At 36.9% G+C, this 25,561-nt stretch overlaps 1 protein-coding gene across 4 annotated transcripts in view; it reads right to left on the bottom strand.

Moving 5' to 3' along the window:
* The window catches only part of PUS10 (pseudouridine synthase 10), a 74,849-nt gene that overhangs the window by 4,426 nt on the left and 44,862 nt on the right, over positions 1–25,561 (bottom strand). For 2 of the 4 annotated variants that reach the window (XM_082746684.1, XM_082746685.1), the window contains exons 6-17: positions 21,940–22,051; positions 19,579–19,640; positions 19,221–19,266; positions 17,165–17,229; positions 15,734–15,819; positions 14,531–14,656; positions 8,640–8,696; positions 7,712–7,788; positions 7,563–7,618; positions 6,204–6,321; positions 2,153–2,295; positions 1,149–1,299 (exon numbers count right to left, since the gene is read on the bottom strand). In XM_082746684.1, the coding sequence (XP_082602810.1) occupies positions 1,149–1,299; positions 2,153–2,295; positions 6,204–6,321; positions 7,563–7,618; positions 7,712–7,788; positions 8,640–8,696; positions 14,531–14,656; positions 15,734–15,819; positions 17,165–17,229; positions 19,221–19,266; positions 19,579–19,640; positions 21,940–22,051 (1,099 nt within the window). The remainder of the gene's footprint in view (positions 1–1,148; positions 1,300–2,152; positions 2,296–6,203; positions 6,322–7,562; positions 7,619–7,711; positions 7,789–8,639; positions 8,697–14,530; positions 14,657–15,733; positions 15,820–17,164; positions 17,230–19,220; positions 19,267–19,578; positions 19,641–21,939; positions 22,052–25,561) is intronic. The other 2 variants (XM_082746686.1, XM_082746687.1) reach the window with 1 other exon arrangement.

Here is a 25,561-nt window from a genome sequence, read left to right as displayed (position 1 = left end):
GGTCCTGGGATCAAGCCCTGCATCGGACTCTCTGCTCAGGGAGCCTGCTTCTGCCTCTCTCTCTGCCTGCCTCTCTGCCTACTTGTGATCTCTGTCAAATAAATAAATCTTTTTTTTAAAAACTAAAAAAAAAAAAAAAAAAAAAAAAAGAGTCCCATGCTCCACTGCCTGAACCAACCAAGCAACCCTGGATATGGATTTTTAAAATGAACTGTACTTCAATGCTAAACAAAACAAAACAACCTTTGCTATTTTTTCTTTGCCACAGATTACATTTTGTCATCTTTTGGGCCCATTTTTCAATAACGTCAGCTGGCATCTGCCAGAAGAGAGGTTTCCACAGGGTCACGCACAGTGACTCCAATGATAGTTTTCCTGGTAATGTGACCCAGTGACACAATAGCAGTAGGATGGGAGGGACAATAAGAATATCAATTTAGTTGTTGATAAAGGCCTTTCCAAAGGATTATCAAGGGGCCTAAGTTTTAGCTGTTTGCAGTTTTGTTTTGTTTTTTTTTTTTTTTGACAGAGAGAGAGATCACAAGTAGGCAGAGAGGCAGGTAGAGAGGAAGGAAAGCAGGCTCCCTGCTGAGCAGAGAGCCCGATGCGGGACTCGATCCCAGGACCCTGAGATCATGACCTGAGCCAAAGGCAGAGGCTTTAACCCACTGAGCCACCCGGGCGCCCTAGCTGTTTGCACTCTTACATGGTTAGCAAGAGAATTAAGTCTTTTTTGAAAGGGGCGATTTCATGTTTCCCTCGTTGGTCTTCAAATTTTGATATCAATGGCCAATCCTGGAATTACTTATTAAGATTACATTAACATTCCTTACATAGGACTTAACTACAGCCTTAAAAATTGTTATCTGAAAGATACAATTTTGCTAGCATTCAGTAAAAACCCGTTCAGTATTATGTTGTGTTCTATAAACTAGCACTTAGTATAAAAATTTAATATAATTCAAATAGGAAAAATAAGTTTATTCTCAGATGACAAATAAAAAACTTATACCATGAATATTCTGATATTATGACCTCCTCACTTTCTGAAAGTGTATTCACTCTACTTTCACCAAATGTTTTCAGTCAAGCTTAAGACATGTAATTATTTAGTAACTGCCTTCTTTGCTGAACTCACTCATACTTACTCAACATTTGTTATCCTTTTTCTCTTTCAAGAATGCTACTTCCGAGTAGCAATGACGAGAGGAGATGACCAAAAAGTCACAGAACAACCAGTTAAAAGGGCCAGAATGGTTCTTATTCATTTCCAGAAAGATGAGGTGTAAGTCATATGAACTAGTTCAGCATATTGAGCAATATATGTGGAAAAATTTGCATACTTTTGTGTATAACCACAGGGTATCTAAAGCTTTAGCAGACAGTTTTTCTTGGCTAAGCCCATAAGTAACATATATATGCCTGGTCCTAAAAATGTTTTAATAAGATTGAAATCAAGACATTAGCTTCTTCAAAAGACCCCTGCATTTCACCTAGCACTCTAAAATAAAAGCTGGAATTGGGTAAAAAGGTTTTCTTTGATGTGATTCATTTGATGAAATATGGATGAATATGGATGGCAACTCCCTGATGTATTTTAACTAAAAACTCAGATTGGATACAAAACCACACAAAACAGGTGAACACAAACCATATGAACCATATGAACAAGTGATCATTTCTGGACTATTCTCTTGTTTAGGGCCAGTGGCCAAAATGAAGTGAAGATCAGTACGTAAAGTAGGGCCACTCCCATCTATTATCAGTGTTTAGTGATTTGGGGCAAATGCTCAAAATGCTGAAAGGACCCAAATGTGGTTATGAAAATGTGACTTGCAAAATGCATAGAGACAAATCAATAAATGAATCAATCAAAACTGTTTCCTGAGTATTCACTATACAGTCAGCATTGTGTGACACACTTTTAAAGTTCACGCTCTATTGGCTGCTGCCTCGTGGTTTAAAATGTCATTTTGAAAGATACAAATTAGTTGAGAACCCTCCTTCCCCGCCCCCCAAAAAAGGATTCTTCCCCAACCTAATCCTTACCCTAATCATCCCTAGATCAGGTTGCACCTGTTTTCTAGGACAGCCTGAACTCTTCCAACAGGGTTCTGGTTAGAGTATTGCTATGTGGAAGGCAAAAGGATACGTTCCAGCTTGAGTCTTCAGATAGAGGCGGAAATGATGGTCATCCACATAGTGTGACTCCATGGAGTGAATGATGCGGGTTCTCACAGCCAGGGGCCTCCGGTGAAGGACCCGCAGAGGTGTTTTCTGGTCGATCTTTAAGTCCTAGAGGAGGATGTGTTACACAATCCTGGAGTCAGTTCTGCTGCCCAGGGAAGCCTGTCTCAACACCTCTGTCATCCATGGCCCACCACAGATGTTTTCTTTGGAGGACCTCATCTATCACTGTCAGGGTAGATACTAATAGTATTGTAATAGTAGTATAATAGTAATAGTAGTAGTAGTATAGTAGTATAATAGTAATAGGGAATACTAAATAGTATTCCCTAAGGTTCAGGCTCTGTGGAACTTCTCATAACGTCATCCATAGTTACTTACTGGGCCCCAGTACGCCATTTTTAAAAAGGCTTTGAGGTAAATGATCCCCAGGGCCTCTTTTGCTCTAATATTTAATTAATTAATTAAATTGAGTAGGATCCTGGAGTTCTAGCCTGTCCTTCACTTTTAAGAGAGTTCTTCTAGAAGACATATTCTTACCTTCCTCTCCCCTCAACCCAACGGATGACCTAACAGCTGAGGTGAGAAATGGCTGTTTGTAGAAGGTGAGACCTCAGCATCACTGATGTGTACAGGCAGTATGCATGTTTTAAGGACAACCATGCACCTACTTACAAGGTTATTTTGTTGTTGCTGTTGTTATATGAAAAGAAATATCTAGAAAATTAACAGTTGCATCACTGTTTAGGGTAATGTTTCAATATAATAATTACAAAGAAGTGTGTACAATAAACCAGGACCTCTCAGTATTTGTAAGCCAGTTCAAGTTACTTTAGAATAATCATACTGCATGTCTTTTTTACAATTCAGATTTTTTTCAGGGGCATGGGCTTATTTTTCTTATAATTAGAGATTTCCTTTTGTCACAAAATATATAATTAAGAAACAGAGATTAATATTGTAGAAGGTCAACTAATTCCAAGTTTTAAAAATAGATATGGGGCATAACAAGAAATGTAGGTTCATAAGAACTTTGAATCTTCTGCCATTTCTTGTTGGAACAACTCCTTCCTAATTTACATGATTTGGGAGTGCCTGAAACCAGGCTAAGTAGAGAAGGATTTCTGTCTAGTCTTCCTTCTCTCCAGTTCTCCACCAAGAAAGAAAGAGCAAGTTCTGACAAAGACTATACCTGAAATGGTGTGACTGTTTTGATCATAGCAGTGAGTCAACGGCCCCTCCTAACTCATGGTTTTATGATTCTCTAAGGCTTCAAATTTAGAAGCACTTTGTTCTGCTAATACAGGCTGTCTCCATAAGGTTTGACATTTCTCCAGCCAAAATTCAAAAAAAGGACAAGGCTGATCTCTTAAGGCATCTGTACAGATATGGCCTCTGTACAGAAACAGCTGGTTTTAAATGCATGACTAAGGCGTGCTCTTCTCCCTGTTTCCTTTCTTGCTACTCACTCCCAGGCCTGCGAACCATGAATAGTCAATGGAAGTACTAACTGAGCTGGGCTTCCAACATAATACTTGATCACCTCACATTCCTGCGTGTGTTTTGTGTCTATTTATTTTCAGTAGATACAAGGGAACCATTTACTCTAACATTCCACTCTGCTAGCCACTTTCTGCTGAATTTTCAGAAACACATATACACAAAAGTTGTTTTGTTTTGTTTTTCCCCTTATAAATAGGTTGCCCTTAAAAAAGAAGAGACAAATAGTTAAGTTTGAAGTGACTCTTTCTCAACATGGAACAGTAACTCAGTTTTTTATATTTTTGATGACAATAGGAATATTTGAAAACAGTCTTAACCCCAACTCCATTTCTCCAGCCAAAAATCAAAAGTCAGCTAGTCCCATCAGTCTATGTGGGCTGTGAACCATTAAGAGAGAACTTTTCACTGACTTGTTTACTCTGAACCTCCAAAAATCATCTTTCAGCATTATTCGGCATTATTTCTGAATTAGCTCTGAATTGGGCTACCTCCAAATAATGAATATATATATATATATATATATATATATTTTTTTTTTTTTTTTTTTTTTTAAGTAGGCTCCACACCCAGTGTGGGGCTTGAACTCATGACCCCAAGATCAAGAGTCACATGCTATACTGACTGAGCCACCCAGGTGCCCCTGAATCTATTTTTAAAATGTGTTAATTTTCCCCTCAGCATTCTGACTGACTTGTACATGTGATGGAATAGAGATTTAGAAATCTGTTTTGCAACCTTAAAGATATCTGTCTAGAGTTAAACTATCATCCTAAAGGCCCCAGATAATGGACCAAAAGCAAACAGCTTTTGATACAGAATCACAAAACTTGAGACCTGGAGACCCTCTGGAGGTGATCTAGTCCGCCCTCCGGGTTAGAAATAAACTTGTCTAAGCGGGTAAATGACTTGTACGTGTTCACCAAAACACTTACACTATAACCATGATTCTGCACTTCACTTTCTTTCTCATAATGTCTTGGGTGTTTCTCTAAGTCATAGACATAGACCTACCTCTATCCTTTTTTACAACAATTTTAGGTATATATACATACAATAACATAAACTACATGGGATCACATGCTGTTGTGTTTTTTTAAATAGCTTTATAATATTCCAGCTTGTTCTTCCCTTTCCTTTTTGAAGGATAGTCACTTTGTTTCTAGTTGTGTTGTTGATTTTGCCACTTTGAATAAAGTAAACATCTTTGCACACATATCCTTAAGCACTGGAGTTTTATTTCTTCAGGACAGATTGCCAGTAGTAAAAGTGTTGGGTAGAAGACCAGTATATTTTTAGTTTTTATAGTCATCGCTACATTGTTTTCCAAAAAGGCTAAACACTTTACATTTCTACTGACTAAGTATACAACTAGCTTTCTCCTCCATGCCACCCATAAGGTGTTGTTAGTTTCAGAGGACTAAGTGAGGTCTTATTGTTACTTCAATCCAGAAGTGGAACATCTTTTCAGATGATTCTTGGCATTTGGAGTTGCTCATTTTCAGCTGCTTATTCATATCCTTTGTCTACATTTTTGTATTGGGCGTTTGTATTTTTCATAAATATAAATTCCATTTATGGTATCTTTTGCCATACAATTTGTTTTCTATGTGGTCATATATATGTGTACACATCACAATGTATCACCCTCTATGTACTCTTTATACCTTGTTTTATTCCCCCTTAGCACCTACCAGGAACATTTTCCTTTGTCAATAAATAGTCAGCTACTTCATAATTTCTAACAACTGGCTAGCAATAATAGCTCATCACACAGATAAACCATAAGATTAAGCCATTCTCCTTAAGTAGATCACCTAGATTATTGTAAAATATTGCCCATTTAAACAATGTTGTGATAACTGTACACATCTCTGTGCTCATTTAGGCTCATTCCTTGCATTTGAGAGTAAATTATCTTTACAGGAAGAGGTGGGGACAGGTGGGAAGAAATATGCAAATAAATAGACAGACCCTCTACAGTGATATATTCATGGGAGGGGAAACCTAGCAGGTGCCAAAATATAGGTGCTGCACATATACTATCCTTCTTAAAAATGTATAACATGTTTTATTTATGCACTTAATCTTAGCATCAATTCTATTTTGTATTTTCTTTTTATAGATGCCCAAATATAATAATAGGATTGCTGAGGTTTTCTATGTACCAGACACTGTTCTAAGTGTTTCATATGACTAAACTAATTTCATTCTTCTAACTAATAATATAGGTGAAAAAACTGAAGCATAAAGAGGATAAGCAATTTGTCCAAAGTCACACAACTATGAAAGGCAGATCCAGGATTTGCATCCTAGTGATCTGTGCCCAGAGACAGGCTCTTCATCACTGGCATGCTGTCTCTCAAACAGGCCCAATGAACTGCACCATGATTCAACCAGCAAATGGCAAGCGAGGTCTCACATTCCCCAAAGCCTGTGACTTGCTAGTAATAAGCTAAAAGTGAAAGAACTCTTTTATAAGCAATCAAAAAATGAGAAAGAGAGCACTTAACTACCTTTATGTCATTTAGGAATTCAATGTCTTTCTTCTGTATGGTGTTATTTGTCCATATTAAGGCACTATAAGACTTGGTCTTTTCTTCTTCACCTTCTTTCATATGTCCTATTGCCTCTCTAAACAAAAAAAAAGGGGGGGGGGAGTTTGTCTAAAAACACAGAATACACACAAGCCTTGCCCCAAACTTCCCTTCCTCTAAAAATAGCTTTATTGAGATAAGACTTACATACAATTCCCATTTTAACTATATGATTCAGTGATTTCTAGCATGTTTATAGAGTTGTGTAGCCATCACCATAATCTAATTTTAGAATACTTCATCACCCTAAAAAAGAAACTCCATACCTATTTGCAGTCATTTCATACGCCCTACTTCCCCCAACCTTTGACAACCACTAATTGACTTTATGTCTCTATAGATTTCCCTACTCTGAATATCTCATATAAAATAGAATCATAAATATGTGATATGTGGTATCTGGCTTCTTTCACTTCATAACGTTTTCAAGGTTCATCCATGTTGGAGAATGTATCAGGACTTTTTTCCTTTTTATTACTGAATAAAATCCCTCTGTATGGAGATACCATATATTGTCCATGGACATTTGGGTTGTTTCTATTTTTTTTTTAAGATTTTATTTATTTATTTGACAGAGAGAGATCACAAGTAGGCAGAGAGGCAGGCAGAGAGAGAGGGGCCAAGCAGGCTCCCTGCTGAGCAGAGAGCCCGATGCGGGGCTCGATCCCAGGATCCTGGGATCATGACCTGAGCCGAAGGCAGAGGCTTTAACCTATAGAGCCACCCAGGTGCCCCTGTTTCTACTTTTTTGCTATTATGGATAATGCTACTGTGAACATTCATGTGGAAGTCTTTGCGTGGATATACATTTTCATTTCTCTTGGGTATATATCTAGAAGTGGAATTGCTGGGTCATAATGCTAACTCTACGTTTAACCTTTTGAGAAACTGTCAAACTGTCTTTCAAAGTGGCCACACATACACTCCCACAGCAATATACAAGGGTTTCGATTTCTCCACATCTTTGCCAACATTTGTTTTTTTTCTGTCTTTTTGATTATAGCCATCCTAGTGAGAGTACAGTGAGCTATCACTGAGGTTTTGATATGTCTTTTCCCAATGGCAAATGATACTGAGCATTTTTTTCATGTATTCATTCATTAATTTCTCTTTGGAGAAATGCCCACTTAACCATCTCCCTCATTTTTAATTGCATTGTTTTCTTATTATTGAGTTGTAAGAGTTCCTTATATATTCTGGAGATAATTCTGTTAACAGATAAATCATCTACAACCAGAACTTGCCTTCTGAGACCATCTCCTGTGAGTCCACTCTTACCTTGTGACAAGCTGCAAGTCACGGACTTGGATTTTGTTAGATGAATTATTAATTTTCTGTAGTAGCAGAAAAAGAGAAACAATTAGCAACTCCTGTCCAGTTATAGAGTTGCAGAAACATGACAATTTCCATGTCATGAAGTGGTTTACCTGCTGAAGTTCCTTAATTTCTTGTGAAGTGAAATGTACTCTATGAGGATTCACCAGCTCAATTGCAAAGGGCCTTCCTGGCAGCACACACCCCGTCATGAAACAGAAACGTGTTGATGGAGTTAACATTTGGGCTAATGCAAGAGGGTTAGGAGGTGTGAAAAAACGAGTTGAGCTCTAGAGGACTGAAAGTTTAGTGACATGCCTACGTCTGGGGGAGGGAAGGATGTGTGAAAGTATCAAGGGGCTTTTTGGAGGCTGCTAAACCCCAGTACAGGCAGTATGTGAAAATGACTGCTTTCCCAAAGGTCCATGAACAAGGCTTGTTAATTATAAAATAAAATCCAAAGAGCTGCTAATTGACTTGGTTACACTAAGGTAACGTTACCACACATGGCAATGCCCAGGGATACCAAACTGAAATCCATTCTCCTAAACCTAATCCACTAGTGAAATGGAAAAGTTATGATTCCATAAGGGGAAGGGACTATTAATCTCAAGTTTAGGATTAACTCTCATCATCTTTTTTGTAATGCAACAATGTAAAATGACAGAAATGGAGGCTAAGAGAGCAGAATCGCTTTTTAAATGAAGATGTGCATTTTGAAAGCTATACTGGTGCTGCTGAAATGTTATCAAATGGAACAATTAATAAGCGAACTTTTGGAAAAACTCAGGCACCACCTTGTTAATGCACATAAAAGTCCCTTAGAACCTACAGGCATGTAATAAGGATGGCCTCTTAAGAAATAAATCCTGTTAAGACATAATCGTATCTTTTATAAAGGTAGGTCCACAATCCACAAAGCTTCCTCGATGGGAGAAGCTCTGGGCTCTGCCCACTTTGGTTTTAACAGCGAACCTGCTGTCTGAGAAGGGTGATAGTCTGAAAGTTACTTCTAGTCAAGTGATGCTGTTGCAATCTTACCATTTCCTAATGTTCTCACGTCTACATCTTCTCTTCCAGAGGAGGAAAAATTAAAGCCTTTGCAAAGCAGATCAAGAAAAGCAATCAGTAACACAGTAACCCTAAGACTTTCATTCCCACCCTTCGGTAGAGACTTCATTTGTCTTGAACAATCTATAGGAAAATTCCAAGGGATAGTCATCCCACCTCTAATCCCAATCTCCAATAAAAGTAGCAATAATAGTAAGAAACACCATTGATGGAGTACTTTGTTTTATGCTGGGCACTGAGCTAAAATTCTACATACATTATTTCCTTTAATCTTTATTTTATTTTATTTTTTTTGTCAGAGAGAGAGAGGGGGGGAGAGAGAGTGAACACAGGCAGACGCAGAGGGAGAAGCAGACTCCCTGCTGAGCAAGGAGCCCAATGTGGGACTCGATCCCAGGATGCTGGGATCATGACCTGAGCCGAAGGCAGCTGCTCAACCAACTGAGCCACTCAGGCGTCCTTTAATCTTTATTATAACCTTATGGTGTAGGTATTAAATAAAAGAACACCAAGCTTCTAAAATGATATGTACTTTTCCCAAGATCCCATGATTGAATGGCAGAGCTGCTCCTGATGTCCAAGCCAGACTTTAACTGTCATCCTATGCCACTATCCTGTGGGAAAGCCAAAGGGAAAGAGGAAGGACCCACTATAAGCCTGACCACAAGCTTATGGTGAAAAATCTATCCTTTAAATCCTTTAGAAATTTAACCTCTTTCCTTTTTTCCTTAAAGCAAAACAAAGCAAAAACATTTACTTGAGAATTAAACTCTATGAAAAGAAGAAGAGAGGAAAAGAAGGGTTTAAAAACAAATTTTTATGTTAAACAAACCTAGGCTAGGATCATAACAAAACTAGTGTTCATTCTAAGATAGAGGGATCACACTAGCCTAAAAAGCTGCAAATATTAGAATGGGAAATGGCATTTAAAAGGGGGGGACAGGGGTTATATGACAACTTTCCTAGATACAAAACTGATCATTTCACCATCATCACCATAGGAAAAATTACTAGAGGCGGGCATTATCATAAATGTTTCATATATGTTAACACTATGAGGTAGGTATGCTCATTATCCTCATTTTGCTTACAAGGAAAATGAGACAGACAGGATAGGTAACTCACCTAGGATCACATCACTGGTAGGTGGTAAGGCCAGGATCTGAACCAGACAATCTGACCCCAGAGTCTCTTGACCACCACAAAGACAGTTCAAACTCGTCCCAAGGAAAGCAAGACCAGTATTCTGAGAGAAGGGATTAGAAAAGGCTGGGATGTTTGGAGAACTCTGGTTAGTCCTTAGAGTTTGGCAAAGTGTAAGATCTCTGAACACATATCTTGGAGACTAGAATTCAGACTTACACCCTGATTTATTTACTCAGGAGCAAATATCTATAGTGGGCATGTGCAAGGCACTACATTAGATCCTGGGGAGAAAAACAAGATGGACACGGGGCTTACTATTTGTGGAGGGATAAGAAGTGCAATATAGCGAGTAGAGCTAGGACAGGAAGCATACAGGAACATTCTTGTTCTAAAACTACAGTTGCAGCATGAGCTATGAGGTTTGTATTTATTCCTCAATGGTCCAGCCACTTTGGATAGCACAAGACGAGAAGAACAAAATAGCTGGGAAGAACAAATGGGAAAGGTGGAAGGAAGTGAACACCATTCCGACAGCCACCTTTTTCCAAGGAAAGAGTCTGCATATAAAGGTCCCATGTAGATTTTAGAAAGAAGAGAGTGAACAAGCTTGAAAAGTCCTATGGAAATGACACTGAAGATTAGCCCTCTTTCCTAGGATGTGTAGCTGTGAAGAAAGAAGAATTTCATTCCTCTTTCACCTGTAAGAAATCCCTTTTGCAAGCCAAGGTCAGCACATTGGGGAAACAGGCTCTGAGCTGTTGTTTGTCATGTACTACCAGAGTCAGGCAGGCTCCTTTCTGCCCATAGGGCCCAAAGCTATAGGTCTTACTGAGAGAAGCAACACAGAGCTGGTTAGGTAAGGGCTAGACATCCAAGGTAGGCCTAGAACATATGCTGCTGTGTTAACACCTGAGAACTGGCCAGGTAAGCAGCCATGAAACTACAGGATCAGGCTCTTCTCAAGGCAGAGAATCTAAGAAAGGTAAGGAGTAGGATTCTGTGAAACATTAAGACCCCAAGAACCCTCCATTCCATGTTTACACTACATTTTTAAACTGTTAATAGAACCCATAGTAACATCAGCAGCTGCTAGTCAGAGTCAACAGACTCAGGAGCAGCACTAAGTAGGGGTAGAGAGCTAAACGGAGAGTTCAGAGGGGCATCTGGGAAGATACTGACTCCCTGGGTCTGTGATCTGTCTTACACCTGACCACCTCCATCTCTAAAGCAGCCGTAATGTTAGCAAACCAGGGGATCCACAGTGACTGAGCCACAACCTGTGACAGGTAGGGGTAAAGGGAATGAACAGGACACAAAGAGGTAAGTCTACCAGTGACAGCTAAATCAGACCAGAGATTTCCAGTTCATAAATTGGCCCATAGGACACCTGGGTGGCTCAGTGGGTTAAGCCGCTGCCTTCGGCTCAGGTCATGATCTCAGGGTCCTGGGATTGAGTCCCGGATCGGGCTCTCTGCTCGGCAGGGAGCCTGCTTTCCTCCTCTCTCTCTCTCTCTGCCTGCCTCTCTGCCTACTTGTGATCTCTCTCTGTCAAATAAATAAATAAAATCTTTAAAAATAAATAAATAAATTGGCCCATAAAACTTCCACAAGTTCTAGCCCATTAATAAGAAAGAGTTGCAGAAAACAAGGCTCTTGAGAAGTCCAGAGAAATATTAAATCGAGACAAAGGAAGAGGGGACACTTATTATATCTTTTAGAAAAATATTTCAAATTTGGACACTTCATTGAGAAAGTGTCCAAATTTTGGGGGGTAACCTTTAACCCTTTAACCCTTTATTCTGTGTAATTATGAATATTAGCTGACAACAAAAGGAAAAGGAGTTACCACCTTAAGTATTAGGAAATACATGTTTAAAATTTGGTTGAGTTTTCATTCTTTCTTTTTTTTTCCTTAAGGATTTTATTGTTAAACCAGACAATCTATACATCAGACAATCTATACATGTATAGATGTTACAAACAAGTAACATCTATACATGGGGCTTGAACTCAGAACCCTGAGACTAAGAGTGGCATACTCTACCAACTGAGCCAGCCAGGTATCCCGCTTGAGTTTTCTAAATTCACATTATGCCTTGTCTTATCCCCCTAATTCTGTGAGTTCTTTGAGCCTTTTGCTAAAGGAACAGATATTTCAAAATCCAAAACGAACCAAGTGCAAGAATGATCAGAATTATCAGAGGTTTAGCTAGTCAGCAGTGGTCCTCATACCCACGGCAGACCAACGATGCGACTGACAAATGGGCAGATGCAAGAGGATAAAGGCCTCAGAAGATCAAATTCAGTAGTCTGGACTTTAATCCTGTACGTAGTCACTGGCAAGTTTTCAGCAGGGAAATAACATGACAGATATTTATTCAATAAGTGAAATAATAAATGGGTTAGGGGAAAATTTCTTAGACGCACTGACATTGAGAGTGTGTCAAAGTTTATTACTCATTAACTAGGGGATTAACAAGTAGATAATATAATGTGCCCATTGAAAGTGAGAGAAACAAGTTGGTATCTCCCATTTCAGAGAAGGAATCTTTATTTTTTATTATTATTATTATTATTTTATTATTTATATATAAATAGAATATATATAAATATAATATATATTATATATAAATATACTTATATATTTATATATTTTATTATTTATATATTATTATTATTATTATTATTTTAATTTTTAAATTATTTTATTTGAGAGAGAGAGAGAGCACACATGGGTGAGAGGGAAGGGGAGAGAGAATCTGAAGCCAACTCCACACTGAGCACAGAATACAGAGCCCTATGAAACCAAGCGAGTCGGATGCTCAAACTACTAAACCACCCAGGCCCCCCATGGGGAAGAAGGACCCTTTATGTAAGAAGCTAGACTACTTCATACAATATTGCTTATTTTCAGAGAGTTGTAAACCATAGAGGTACAACAGTCAGAACCATCTTCCCAGAGCCATCAGACATGAACCACAGAGAGAACAAGTAATATATCTTGACATGCACAGGTTTAGCAAACTGAGGCTTCCAATCAGGCATTTCGAACAACAGGCTTATCCCCTAACAAGGAGCCAGTAGCACAGGGGTCTAGAGGTCTGCTTTTTCTCAGGCAGTTCTCAATACATTTCCTCAGGATACAATTATGGATGCTAAACACATAGTTTGCTTCATTTTCAGTTTGTGTATAATTTTTTCCCCCTCAAATGGAAAATGAAACCAAGCTTCCTGCATGAAAGATTGCAAGGGGGAAACAGACAGCTCTTTCAGAGCCTCCCAACAGCCCTACTGGTAACGGGGGTTCCTTGGGACCCAAATAATCAAAACTGAAAGTTTCTTGAATCATCTCATAGAAAGAGAGTAAGGTGGCCCCACAGAATCTGGAAGAGACTTTTTATGCTAAAGCTTGATTTTTACTTCTTCATAACTTGAATAATTCTCATGGGATAACCAATATATAAATATTAAGTAGGTAAAAGCTCATGCCAATATCCCAGAGTCTTGATTGCTAAGATTTTGGAAAATGTTAGGTTGTTAGGTTAATTTTCTTTTTTCAGTAAACAATTTTTTTTTTTAACAATGTTATTTATTTGACAGAGAAAGAAAGAAAGAGAGAGCACAAGCAGGGCAGGTGGAGGCAGGGGAGAAGCAGGCTCCCTGCCCAGCAAGGAGCCCAATGCAGGGGTTAATCCCAGGACCCTGAGATCATGACCTGAGTCAAAGGCAGATGCTTAACGATCTGAGCCATCTAGGCACCCCTCAGTAAACAACTCTTAAAGACCCTTAAAAAGAGGATCCACCAACCCAATAGGCAACAAATTATAAGAAGGATGTAGTTTAAAGTCCTCTTTCCTCTTGACAAGGCAGAGAGCTGGAAGGGACAGCCGTATCTCTTCTCAGTCATCTGCCTGCCATTCCTCAGGCAGGCCTGCCTTAAGGTTTTCAGAGTGAATGGTGGATATCAAACTGGTTCCTCAAAAAAGGTGTTCTAATTATGCCAGGAGACCCACTTCAAAGTAAATCACTATTTACTGCCTACAGTTTTTCCTGATGTACAATATGACTTTCTGCAATTGAAATCTTGGCCCCTTTCCTCTAGTCTAATCCCAGGTGACATCACAAGGATCCAAGCTGCCTATGACCTGACGGACCTACTGAGACAAAGAAAACATAAACCTGACAGGATCTGACTCATTCCACAAACCTGGGCTCATTAATACCTAGAAAATGAAACACAACATACTATCATTAGGTCTTTGTAAAATGGTAGCTGTTGATCTCTCTTCTCTAGTCTTGAACTTCATCCCAGGACATGTTAGCAATTAGACTGGGAACCAGGCATTTGCCAGTGATTGTTCTTGAACAAGCACTGGATGTGGAAGTTGTGTTTTAATTTCCTCATATTTCCCCAAAAGAGGCCAGGTCTGAGGTGCCCCAAGGTCAGAGGTTAAGTACATTCACTTAAAATAGCTTGTTGAGGGGTTTTGAATTTGCCCAGGAAAGAACAGTCATCTTGAGAAAGGAAAGAAATACTTGGCTCAAATCCAGCCCAAGTCAGAGGTGCTCAGGCCATAATGACTCCCGTTCATGGGAAGCTGCCAGGTAAGGAACCCAGATTTGCTGGGGATTTACAAAATTCAGAAATCCTTCCTGCCACCTCTAAGAAATCTATTCATGAATGGCAATGTATTTAAAATAGGAATAATACTTACTCTCTGCTTTGAATACTGCCAAAAGGTGATCTGAGATTAATTCTTCCACTGAAGATTCCAGCTTCCTTTCTCCATCAATTATCCAAGGAGTCTGTGGTAGATTCCTAGAATATTTATTATATCTCCCTGCCAAAGAAACATAAGGTAGCCTGGATGGAATGCTATAATAACACAATATAACACAATAGGATAAAACAACTATTTATTGAGTGCCAATATCCTAGGTGCCACGACATAAAACAATGTTTAGCCTTCAACTAACTTATAATCTAATTTGGGGAGCCAGCACACAGACATATAAATAATTAAATTAAAAGATTAAAGGTAACAGTAGAAGAGATGGCTAAGGACATGATATGAACCATCAAATGAGCTCTAAAGGAATGCTCAGTATATTTATTAATCTGATTGGCTGACTGAACAAGTTATATTATGGAACAACCCAAGGATCATGAGAAAAAAAAAAACAAACAAACAGCAATTACTGCTTTTACACCTGATTAATAATACTTTTAATGCAATACCCATTGGTGATAATATATTCCAAAGAGTTCAAATATAGGAAATTTTGAAGTTTTTATAATTAAAAAAAAAAAAAACAAAAAAAAAAAACGACCCTAATAGAATAGGATTCATTGCTTTATGAATCAAGCTGCACTAATGGAAGATGGTTTTCATCACCATAAGGCAGGGTGTCATAGTTGAGACTAGAGAGCAATTTCATTTCAGCTATTACTGTGAAATTGATGCAGCTTTCAGAACAAAAACTATCTGCTAGATTACCTCTTGGAAAGGTCAATGCAACAATATTTTTTTTTAAGGCAGAAGCTCAGTATTCAGTCATTTTGCAGATAATAAAATTATTTTTTTTCAAGTTCACTTTCATGCTCTCTGTGGCTAAGTTTCTCCTGATCAGTTTTGGGTTTCTGTATCTACCCATATTTCTATGGGTACTGGCCATCTCTGATGGAAACTATTAAAACCTGAGAAGTATCATTTCCCTTTGGCATATAACAAAACTAAGTGAACCTTAAAAATGCCTATAGAACCTAAAATAAGCTTGGCTATCATTCCTAATTCTCAAAAGAGGTAACTAACCAGAACCTAATAACAAATATAAAAAGGAAACAAAGGAGTCATTTGAGTTTTTCAGAAAGGAGAGTAAGTCGACAGTGTAAGTATATTCTAGACTAAATATTTTACCAGCCACAAAAACAGCACCATGAGCACACTCAATTTCAAGAACAGTGCAAACAGCCTTTGGTGAGTTTGGAGGACAAGGAAACTGCCTGCAAAACAAAATACATTTTACAGCTACTATTTTCCAGACATGATATTGAACCACATAACTAGGATGAATCAGCATTGTCTGAGACACACAGAGCCCAAGCCTTTCGTGGATTAAGCCACTCCCTAACATTTTTAAGTTTTGGAATCACTGGGGTCTTTCAGGCCTCACGTACATTTTAATACATGAGAGTGGTACTAAGTAAATCAGGGCTCTGCTACTACCTTTCACTTAGGAGGCCTCATGTTCCCAGATGATAATTTCTAACAGCCTTGGGGTTTGAGAGAAAAACCCATACTTACGAAGCGGAAGCCTTTCTGGGTTCTTTAGCCATTTTGCTATCCATGAACACTTGGTGCCATCTTATAAAACCCTTAATCATTTGGGTAAAGTTGATGTGCATTGACACACTAGTCACAGGAGTAAGCCCCACCCGTGGGGAGGGTCTCTGCCATTTTTCTTCTCATTCCAATTATGACCTCAGGGCCAGAAAAAGTGGAATGTGGCAGACTTTGCCCTTTAGCTAAGAAACTTCAATCGAACTGAAGACAGACAGGAAAGAGCAATATATGGCTTTATTTTCTGTCTACCATCTGGGAACTTCCAAAGCCATACCTGTAAAAGACTAGATATGGATTTACTCCAAATGCTTGCCTTGAAAATGTCATAGTTTCCCAAGATGTCTTAACAAAAAAATCACTTAGAAACTCAGGAACTATTGCTTGTAGAGAGTAGCTAACTTGACCTTCTAAAATTTAATAGAAGTATTTCCATTTCCTGAGGCTTGCTTTTAGTCAGTAAAATAAATAAAACCTGCTTCATAGCTCCATTGTTTGAAATTTATTCAAGGATATTCTGGAAGAATAACTATGATAATATTTTATTGAATAAAATGAACACAATGAGAGTTAAAATGTAAGGTTTACTGTATTTCATTATATTTTAACCAGTGAAGAACTCATGAGCCTTTCTCTCCCTCTTCTGGAGATGGATAATACTCGAAATGCAGAATGAAGGATGTAATGGAGAGTCCAGAATCCTGGCTCTAAGTCCACCTATTACCCAGTTGAAATCTTAGGCAAGTCAACTCCCTCAATATCCTCTTCTAAAGATAAAGAAGTTGGGTTTGAGCCATAAATTCAAATGTCAGTTTGACAAACATTTATTGAACAATACTACACACCAGGTACTGTGCCAGGGAATAGGAATATAACAATGACTAAGACACAATCATCATCCCTGATGATCATCATCCCCTTTTGTTTTAGAGATAATCCAGATTATCTCTAACATCCCTTTTATTCAAAAATTCCATGATGCTCCCACGTTTCTATACTTCTACTTACTTGAGGAAATCCTCTTCTTTTATCTTATTCAACGCTTTCAAAACTGCCATTCTAGTGAACACTGACTATATAAAGTAAAAATGAAAAAAAAGACATTTTGTCACCCAGACAAGAAAACATCGGAGGTGAAACACAAAACATGGTTGGAGAAATTACATCATTTTAAACCATACTTACAGGAGAGAAATACTTAAGTGCTCCAAGAAAATAAAACATATGCATTCATACTGTCAGTTCTCCCTCCAACCCTTCTTTTCAATTTAGCCTATGTCAATAATACCACGTAGGTCTAGCAGAACAATTTAACAGCAGGTTGCCAGCTAAGAGGTAAATAGAGCCAACCAGCCTGCCCTGGCATCTAGCAACTCAACATCACTCACCAGCCATAGATAAATTAAATGAATTCACCATGCTGAATAGAAGGGCATTTACAACAAATGTCCCACATGGGGTTTTTCAAGATAAGAAAAGTCCACCTATTATTATTATTATAAGAAAAGCCAAACCACATGGTAGATATACTAGAACAAATCAGTGCATATATACATGGCTTACTATGAAAAATCACAATGGTCTCTTCTGTTTGGAGAAATTACACTTTACTCTAAAGAGGCATAATGTAGGCATCTCGATGGTTTGTCATCAAATCAATGGTTTTCTAAACCATATTTTGGAGAACCCAAAGATACAAGGTTAAAACTGAAAAATAAGTGCCTATTTGTTAAGATATGACATCTCAAGCCTGCAAGAATCTCAAAAGGTCATGTAATTTGTTCCCAGCAAAAAGGCAGTAAAGCTGCATACACCTATACTACTGGCCAAATGATGTGGTGTCAATGATGCTTTGACAAAATTTTCCTTATCCCATTACTTGGTGCTTGTACTTGTATATTTCCTCAAAAACTTAAATAAGATTTTTAATATAAATATGGCTACAAGTCTTTTGGACAGAACTTTCCAACTAATTTGACAAAGCAATAAGCTAAAGTTATACACAAGATGGTGAGCCCTCTAATTCACAAGGGCAGAGGGGCAGGACCTGGATGGAAAGAACTCCCAGGCCCATTAGAACTCCCAGGCCCATTGCTTCCAACTTAGAGCAACTTCATCTGTTAACCTCAGGGTGCTGAACAAACATGGTAATATTCTAGGTGTACCATGATATGAGAAAGGTGGGAAGGAGTGCTTTAGGCTTCGTCTGCATTTGTAAATTATTTTCTCACAGGGCGTTCAACAAATGTTACGAACTCTCCCCCACCCCACAACCCTGAGCCCAGTTCCAAAAGGCTCAGCAATTAATCAAAGCAATAGTAAAGACCAACAGATGTATCTTTGGTAATAAACTTATATATATTTTTAACAACCATAACAGCAAAATGGATGTTAGTAAAATTAAGAATGCCTGAGTCTCTGTATAAAACAGGCTAAGTATCTGTGGCATGAAATCTTGCCAATATCATTGCCATACCATTCCATCCTGGCATAGTAGAAACTAAAAATACATGCTAACTAATTCGCTCACTAACATGAAGACCAGCTTATATCAAATAAAGTGAAGTTTAAATAAAATGCCCTTTTGCAATATAGTCTGAAATAGGCCATATTAATTCAGATTGTCCTAAGTAAAATAATTTATTTTGGATTATATTTCTTAAATACCAATTCCTAGAAAATGAATATTAGATAAACGTTTGGAATGCTAATAATTAACATGGATTTTCTCCAATGAGGTAACTTTGGGATTAAAACCTAAAAGCTAAATTTCCCCTAAATGGAAAATAGTAACATCATTGAAACACTCATTCTAAATTTAACACCAGGGAAACAACCCAGACAGTGACACAAATATGAGAATGTTTGTGTTATGACTTCCAAACTAGAGGCAAAGATATTCAGGGTTGAAAAAAATAAAAATAAATGTAGCAAATAAAAGTATTTAAAGAATGATTCTTAGTAGAACATATTGCCAGGATTTCTAATGCATATCATTTTGTTGTTAATCTGAATATTCAGCTCAGACAAAACTCAATAATGAATAAAAAGGAGGAATCCTTACCTGTTTGTTTTTGGCTGGCTTGAAGCAATCTGGGCATATCACACGTCTAAGTAAAATTCAAGTTTATAAAAAAAAAAGTTAGTGGGTTTATTTTGGGGTGAATATAACTAAAATATATTTTATATATCTTAATATATATGGCTGCTAAACTCAACATATTAAGAGCAAACAAAATTAATCCCTATACCAACTGTAGTGGGATGTTTATACCTTTATATTAGACAGCACATTTTAAACCTACTAAGACATGATAAGTTCTGATAGGCTCATTACAAAGAGGAGGAACACTGTTTCATGAAAAACCAAAAAGCATGAACAATGTTACACAACTGACATTGTTGTTTACGTAGCAACTTACAGGAAGTGGCAATCCTCAACTGTTTCTGGGTGAGCAAAGACCACACTCACTTCAAACAAGCTCTAAAAATTATAAAGACAGTTTAAAAATGAGCAAAAGGAAACCAACATCTAACCACTTATGAATGGAAATAGAAATTAATTCTCAAAGATTGGCTCACAAATAGTGACAAGGAAAACTGGAAATACTACTGTTCTCAAATCAGCTTGTGCACAGGACAGCTGGAAAGGAAATAGTTTTGTTTGTTTGTTTGTTTGTTTACTTCTAAAGTTCAGTCACTAGTGATTCTGCAAAAAAAAATTTTTTTAATAAATTTGTATGATTTTTGTGTATGTATATAAATTCAATGTGAAGATGAAAGAGAATTCAGGGAATTGGAAAGAGATAACAGAAAGGAGAATTGTCCCTATGATTAGAATTATTAGCAAGGTAAAAGCATTTCATTATATACATGCTTAAAATCTCTGCGGGAGCCTTTATTTTTTATTATTTATTTTGTGGCACTTTGAGTGCTCACACTTCTTAGTGAATTTGAGTTTTAAAAGAGAGATCTTAATTTTTATTATAAAAATGATACATACAAGTTATAAAATAATCCAACAGAATATATTTTTAATCTCACACCACCAAGGTATAACATATTAACAGGTGTGTTTCCTCCTAGCCATTTTTATGAATATAAACATAAATATATATGCTTCTTAGGATATTAAACATACTTTTAGAAAATTTCTTTATTTAATTAACATTATGTTGTGGACATCTTTCATCTCTTCAACTCTAGAGACTGTTGGACATTTAAGTTGTAAACTTTTCCATTATTAAAAAATGCTATAGGCGCCTGGGTGGCTCAGTGGGTTAAGCCGCTGCCTTCGGCTCAGGTCATGATCTCGGGGTCCTGGGATCGAGTCCCGCATCGGGCTCTCTGCTCAGCAGGGAGCCTGCTTCCCTTCCTCTCTCTCTGCCTGCCTCTCCGTCTACTTGTGATTTCTCTCTGTCAAATAAATAAATAAAATCTTTAAAAAAAAAAAAAAAAAAAAGCTATAATAAACATCCTTGCATACAAAAAAGCACAATTTCATACTCTATATACATTAATCTTCACAGAGAACAAAATTCCACATTGAGAAAAATGACAAATCCCATACCATGTAACAATATTATCTTTTTAATTGATTATTTCCGTATTTACTGATTGCACTGGATTGTTAACAAGCATATTAGCTTCTCTAGAATCATAATACTTAATAGCCAAATTTTTTCTTTCCCCTCTAATTTACAAAGTAAAATTAAAATTATAAGACTTGCTTTTACTCAAGAAAACTTCACTCATTCTGAATCTATTAGAATATTGTTGCATCTTTTGTTTACCATTTTCTGTTCTCACTAGCTCAACATGTAAAATTACTTATGCTTCAAAACTGAAGTTTGAGGTAAAAATATTTTGCATCAATGACTTCTCTAATCTCCAAAGTACTTTCATTACCTCATTTCCCCTCCATATATGTGTGAAGTGGTTTTATTCTCTATTCTGTCAGTATTCAGTTTAAAGGAGAGAGTTTATTCTTACTAACAGAAGGAAACAGAGCTATATAATTCTAAATGGTGAATAATTTTTTAACTATCTAGCTTTGAAAGACAGTTTTGTGATTTTACTTGAATAGGGGTGTGTCTGATATTCAGGGAATTTCCTTCAAGCAAAATCATGAAGCAATGAGGCCATACTATTAAAATCTAATTTAAGATGAGCTGGGAATATATCCTGTTTCCACATCTGAAAAACTATTGAGCTCTTCCCTAAACTTCAGTCCATTCTGGAGACTGAGGCAAGGTCCATTCTGGAACAGGGGAGATGACTAAGTGTTCTGGCTTCAAAGCCAGTCTTTACCTAAAATAGAGGGACTTGAGATACAACAAGGTGGGACAGGTTGAACCCATACTCACTATAGTTGACTGATTATATTTGAAAACAAGATTAGCCACAGATAACCAAATTTAAATAGTCTAGAGTTAACTCCACACTTATTCATAGTTACTTACGTATTGCTTTGTATCAGTATATGTGTCTCTCCAATTAAACTATAAACATATTGAAGGCTTAGATTCATTTCTAATCTTTTAAAGTCAATTATGGTACACTATATTTGTTACACTCATAAATGCCTTAGATCACAAAGAAGTCTTTAAAAATAAAATCTTTCTCAATTTAAAACTGCTAGAAATAAGTATTTTAAAAGTTTAAAAATTCTCCATTAGGTTATTTAAAAAGAAGATTATTTTGGCTAATCAAAATTCTGCCATGTAATGAAGTAAAACTCATAAAACCAGAGAATGAAATTAACAATGCAGATGACCCAATACCTTTCCATCAATGGGAACACCCAGTTCCTCTGAAATTAGCGGGTGAGTTATCCATTTGTAGGCTTCTTTCAGCTGAACAATATCATTTCTTCCCAGAGACAGACTCTGTTTTCTGAATAACATAAAAATTAATTCACTGACATGAAAAACTTCACTTTTTCTGCTAAAGGCAAGAATTTATGCAATTATTTAAAAATATTTATTGAGTGCCTACTATGTTCCAGGCACTGTTTTTTACACATTAGCTAGAAAGCAGAGAGGAAGCAGACAAAAATTCCTCCACTCATGGACCTTACAGTCTAGTAGAATCAAAAAAATGGCTTTTTAAAATGGTACATAAGACAGTTTTTAAGCTTCAAAGACAAAAGTATACTGATGAGTTTTTCTGAGCTACCAGATTCCAGGATTTATACATCAGAGGACAGAAAGGTGGAATAGAAGGGATTGTTTAGAAACAACACAACTGTGTATTACAATAATCTCATCCAGACTAAAAATGTTTACATCTACTCTCGTCCTGATAATGGGGCTTACTTTTGGGAAATCAGTATGAAAGCTGTACTTCAGTGCTAAAGAAGAAACATTAAATCCTAAAGTATCAATGTGCTGTAATGCTTGTCACTTTAATATCAGAAAAATGTCTGAATAAAAACCTGATATTCCCCCGAATCTACTCATAAGCCAATAAATAGGTTTGGGGAAGTCCCAGTTATGATCTCTAGCTTTTAGTTTGTAACCCAAAATTGTTATAGAAAGGAACTGAAGGGGGTGTCTCATGGGATGCTTGATCTCAGGGTCATGGGTTCAAGTCCCACGTTGGGTATGAAGCCAACTAAAAATCAAATAAAAAAGAAAGCAACTAAAGTTTTTAAAAAGAAAAAAAAACCTGCATGGTGTGATATTAATAAAAGTACTTTGCTGGGGCGCCTGGGTGGCTCAGCGGGTTAAAGCCTCTGCCTTTGGCTCAGGTCATGATCCCAGGGTCCTGGAATCAAGCCCCACCTCGGGCTCAGAGAGCCTGCTTCCTCCTCTCTCTCCCTGCCTGCCTCTCTGTCTACTTGTAATCTCCATCAAATAAATAAATAAAAATCTTTAAAAAAAAAAAAAAGTGCTTTACTATGCTGAGAATACTATGATACCACTAATGAATTAACAAGTTCACACCATTCCAATAATTAGTCTTATTCAAATAATCAGTTTTATGACTATAAACAGGGCTGCTTTTAACAAAAGAGATATTAGGACCAATTTGGGAATCACTTCTTTTATGTCCAATTTTCACTGATACAAATGACAGCTTATATCAAAAATTAATTGTAATTTAATTCTTGAAGACAAAAATACACTACTAACATAGGTAGAAAACAAATTTAGCTAATGACTAAATTTAATTGATCTAAAAAACATATAACAACAACTATCCTCTAAGAATACAAATTAAGAAATGGTTGATGTACACATTCTACACAGCTGAGAGTAAAACTGGTTACACAGAATGCTTTCATATGCTTTGGGATTGTGGTTTAACAATGAAATAGATAAATCCTACATCTGACAAATAATCAAACTACTCTCTACATTCAAGAACTTACTGAAACACTGTTTGAACTTTTTTTTCTTTTTTTAAGAATTTTTATTTATTTATTTGACAGAGAGAGATCACAAGTAGGCAGAGAGGCAGGCAGATAGAGAGAGGGAAACAGGCTCCCTGCTGAGCAGAGAGCCCGATGTGGGACCCCATGACCCTGAGATCATGACCTGAGCTGAAGGCAGCCAGCTTAACCCACTGAGCCACCCAGGCGCCCCATGAACTTCTTAAACTGTCCCTAATCTCTGAATATCAGAAACTTTTTAAGTATTTTAAAAGACTATCTTGATATTATACCAACAGTTTAATGATATTTGCATAAAACAGTATCACAGTTGAAAAGGAATGTATGAGAATACATTTTAAAGGATAAAAAAGTTGAAATGTGAAACAGAATAGGAAACTATTTAAACATTGTTTAGACTCTAAGGGTGCCTGGGTGGCTCAGTGGGTTAAGCCTCTGCCTTCGGCTCAGGTCATAATTTCAGGGTCCTGGGATCGAGTCCCACATCAGGCTCTTCGCTCAGGAGGGAGCCTGTTTCCCCCTCTCTTTCTGCCTACTTGTGATCTCTGTCTGTCAAATAAATAAATAAAAATCTTAAAGAAAAAAAAAACATTGTTTAGATTCTAGAGAGCACAAAGACTTGCAGCAAAAAGCAATCCTAAATACAGGTTAAGACTACTGGTATTTTAAATTCTTCACAGTCTTTGAAATATATTTAGACATATTAAAAGGAATAAAAAAAAACAACTACAGGTATTTTTTCTTTCTAGATTAAAGAGCAGTAGAAAGGGGTTAATAGACATCTCAGAAACATTAACCTTCTATACAAGGCAAAAATTTAACACTTAAAATACCAGATTTTGAATCCTGCAAATTTAGTGTGCCTTAATAACTCTCCTAATATAACTTAGAATAAATGTTTTCAGAGGTTCTTAGCATATGCCTGATGGTCTTGTAGAGGAATTAGTGGTCACTGAGGTAAATTCAGTCCCAACTGAGTTCTTAGTAACCGCATTTCCCTCTCTCCTGTGTCCGATAACTACTGATGAGGATATCAACTGCAATCACTGTTACTATAGATACAACATGACCACCACTCCAGAAGAAAGATGAACCCAAATACCTAAGCACAATTAATTTTCCTTAATTTCTTGAATCAAATCTTTAATGGTGATTCCTCCACAATATTTTGAATGTAGAGTGAACTTACAGACACGGAGGAAAAGATTAGTATTTTGTATTTCCTCTGTGCCAATATCTCTATAATGAACAGGATCTTTTGGAATAACTAAGCTTAGTTCAAAATTCTGTGATAAAGAATAATAAGAGCAACTCACAGCCAATGTGGATGGAAACTGGAAACATTTAGAAAATAGCATGCTTTGACTATGCCAAAAATTTATCAAGCATAGGATCAAATTTTATTATGCCAGAATCACAAGCATTTGAGACTAATTTAACATAACCTAACTAAACCTCAAAACCTCTGGTAGATATACTGCTACTACCCTTTCAGAAAAGCAGATGTAAAATAGAAAATAAAAAAACAAAAAACCCAATGAATTACTTTTTTTAAAATCACTTAACCAAGTATAAGATTCTAATACAGAAATCTATACTTTTCTTTGTGCTTTCTCTTTTCTCTCCAGAGTACACAGGAAACTTCAGTAGTCACATGGCCCTTTTTTTATATTGGTATGGAATTTTTAGTCTCAAAATCCCAAAAGGGCTGGAAAATTAAAGATTTTTTTTTCTTAACTCAGTTGGCAACCAAACAGTGTCTTGAACATGTGAGGCTGTTTAGAGATTTTGTGTATCAAACTTAGTGTGAATATTCACGTTTCACTACAGAAAGATTAATGTGTTTAATTATAGAGTACCACCTCAGACCATGGAGGGGAGGGATATGTTATATATGGTATTTAACACCAAATTACATTTCTAAAATCTAAAAAAAATTCCAAATTTCAAAACAGATTTGGTCCCCAGGGGTTTCAGATAAAGGACTGTGGGCCTATGTTTTATATATT

The sequence above is a fragment of the Mustela nivalis genome, assembly GCF_964662115.1.
Source record: "Mustela nivalis genome assembly, chromosome: 8".
NCBI lineage: Eukaryota > Metazoa > Chordata > Mammalia > Carnivora > Mustelidae > Mustela > Mustela nivalis.
This window is presented reverse-complemented; position numbering and strand designations above follow the sequence as displayed.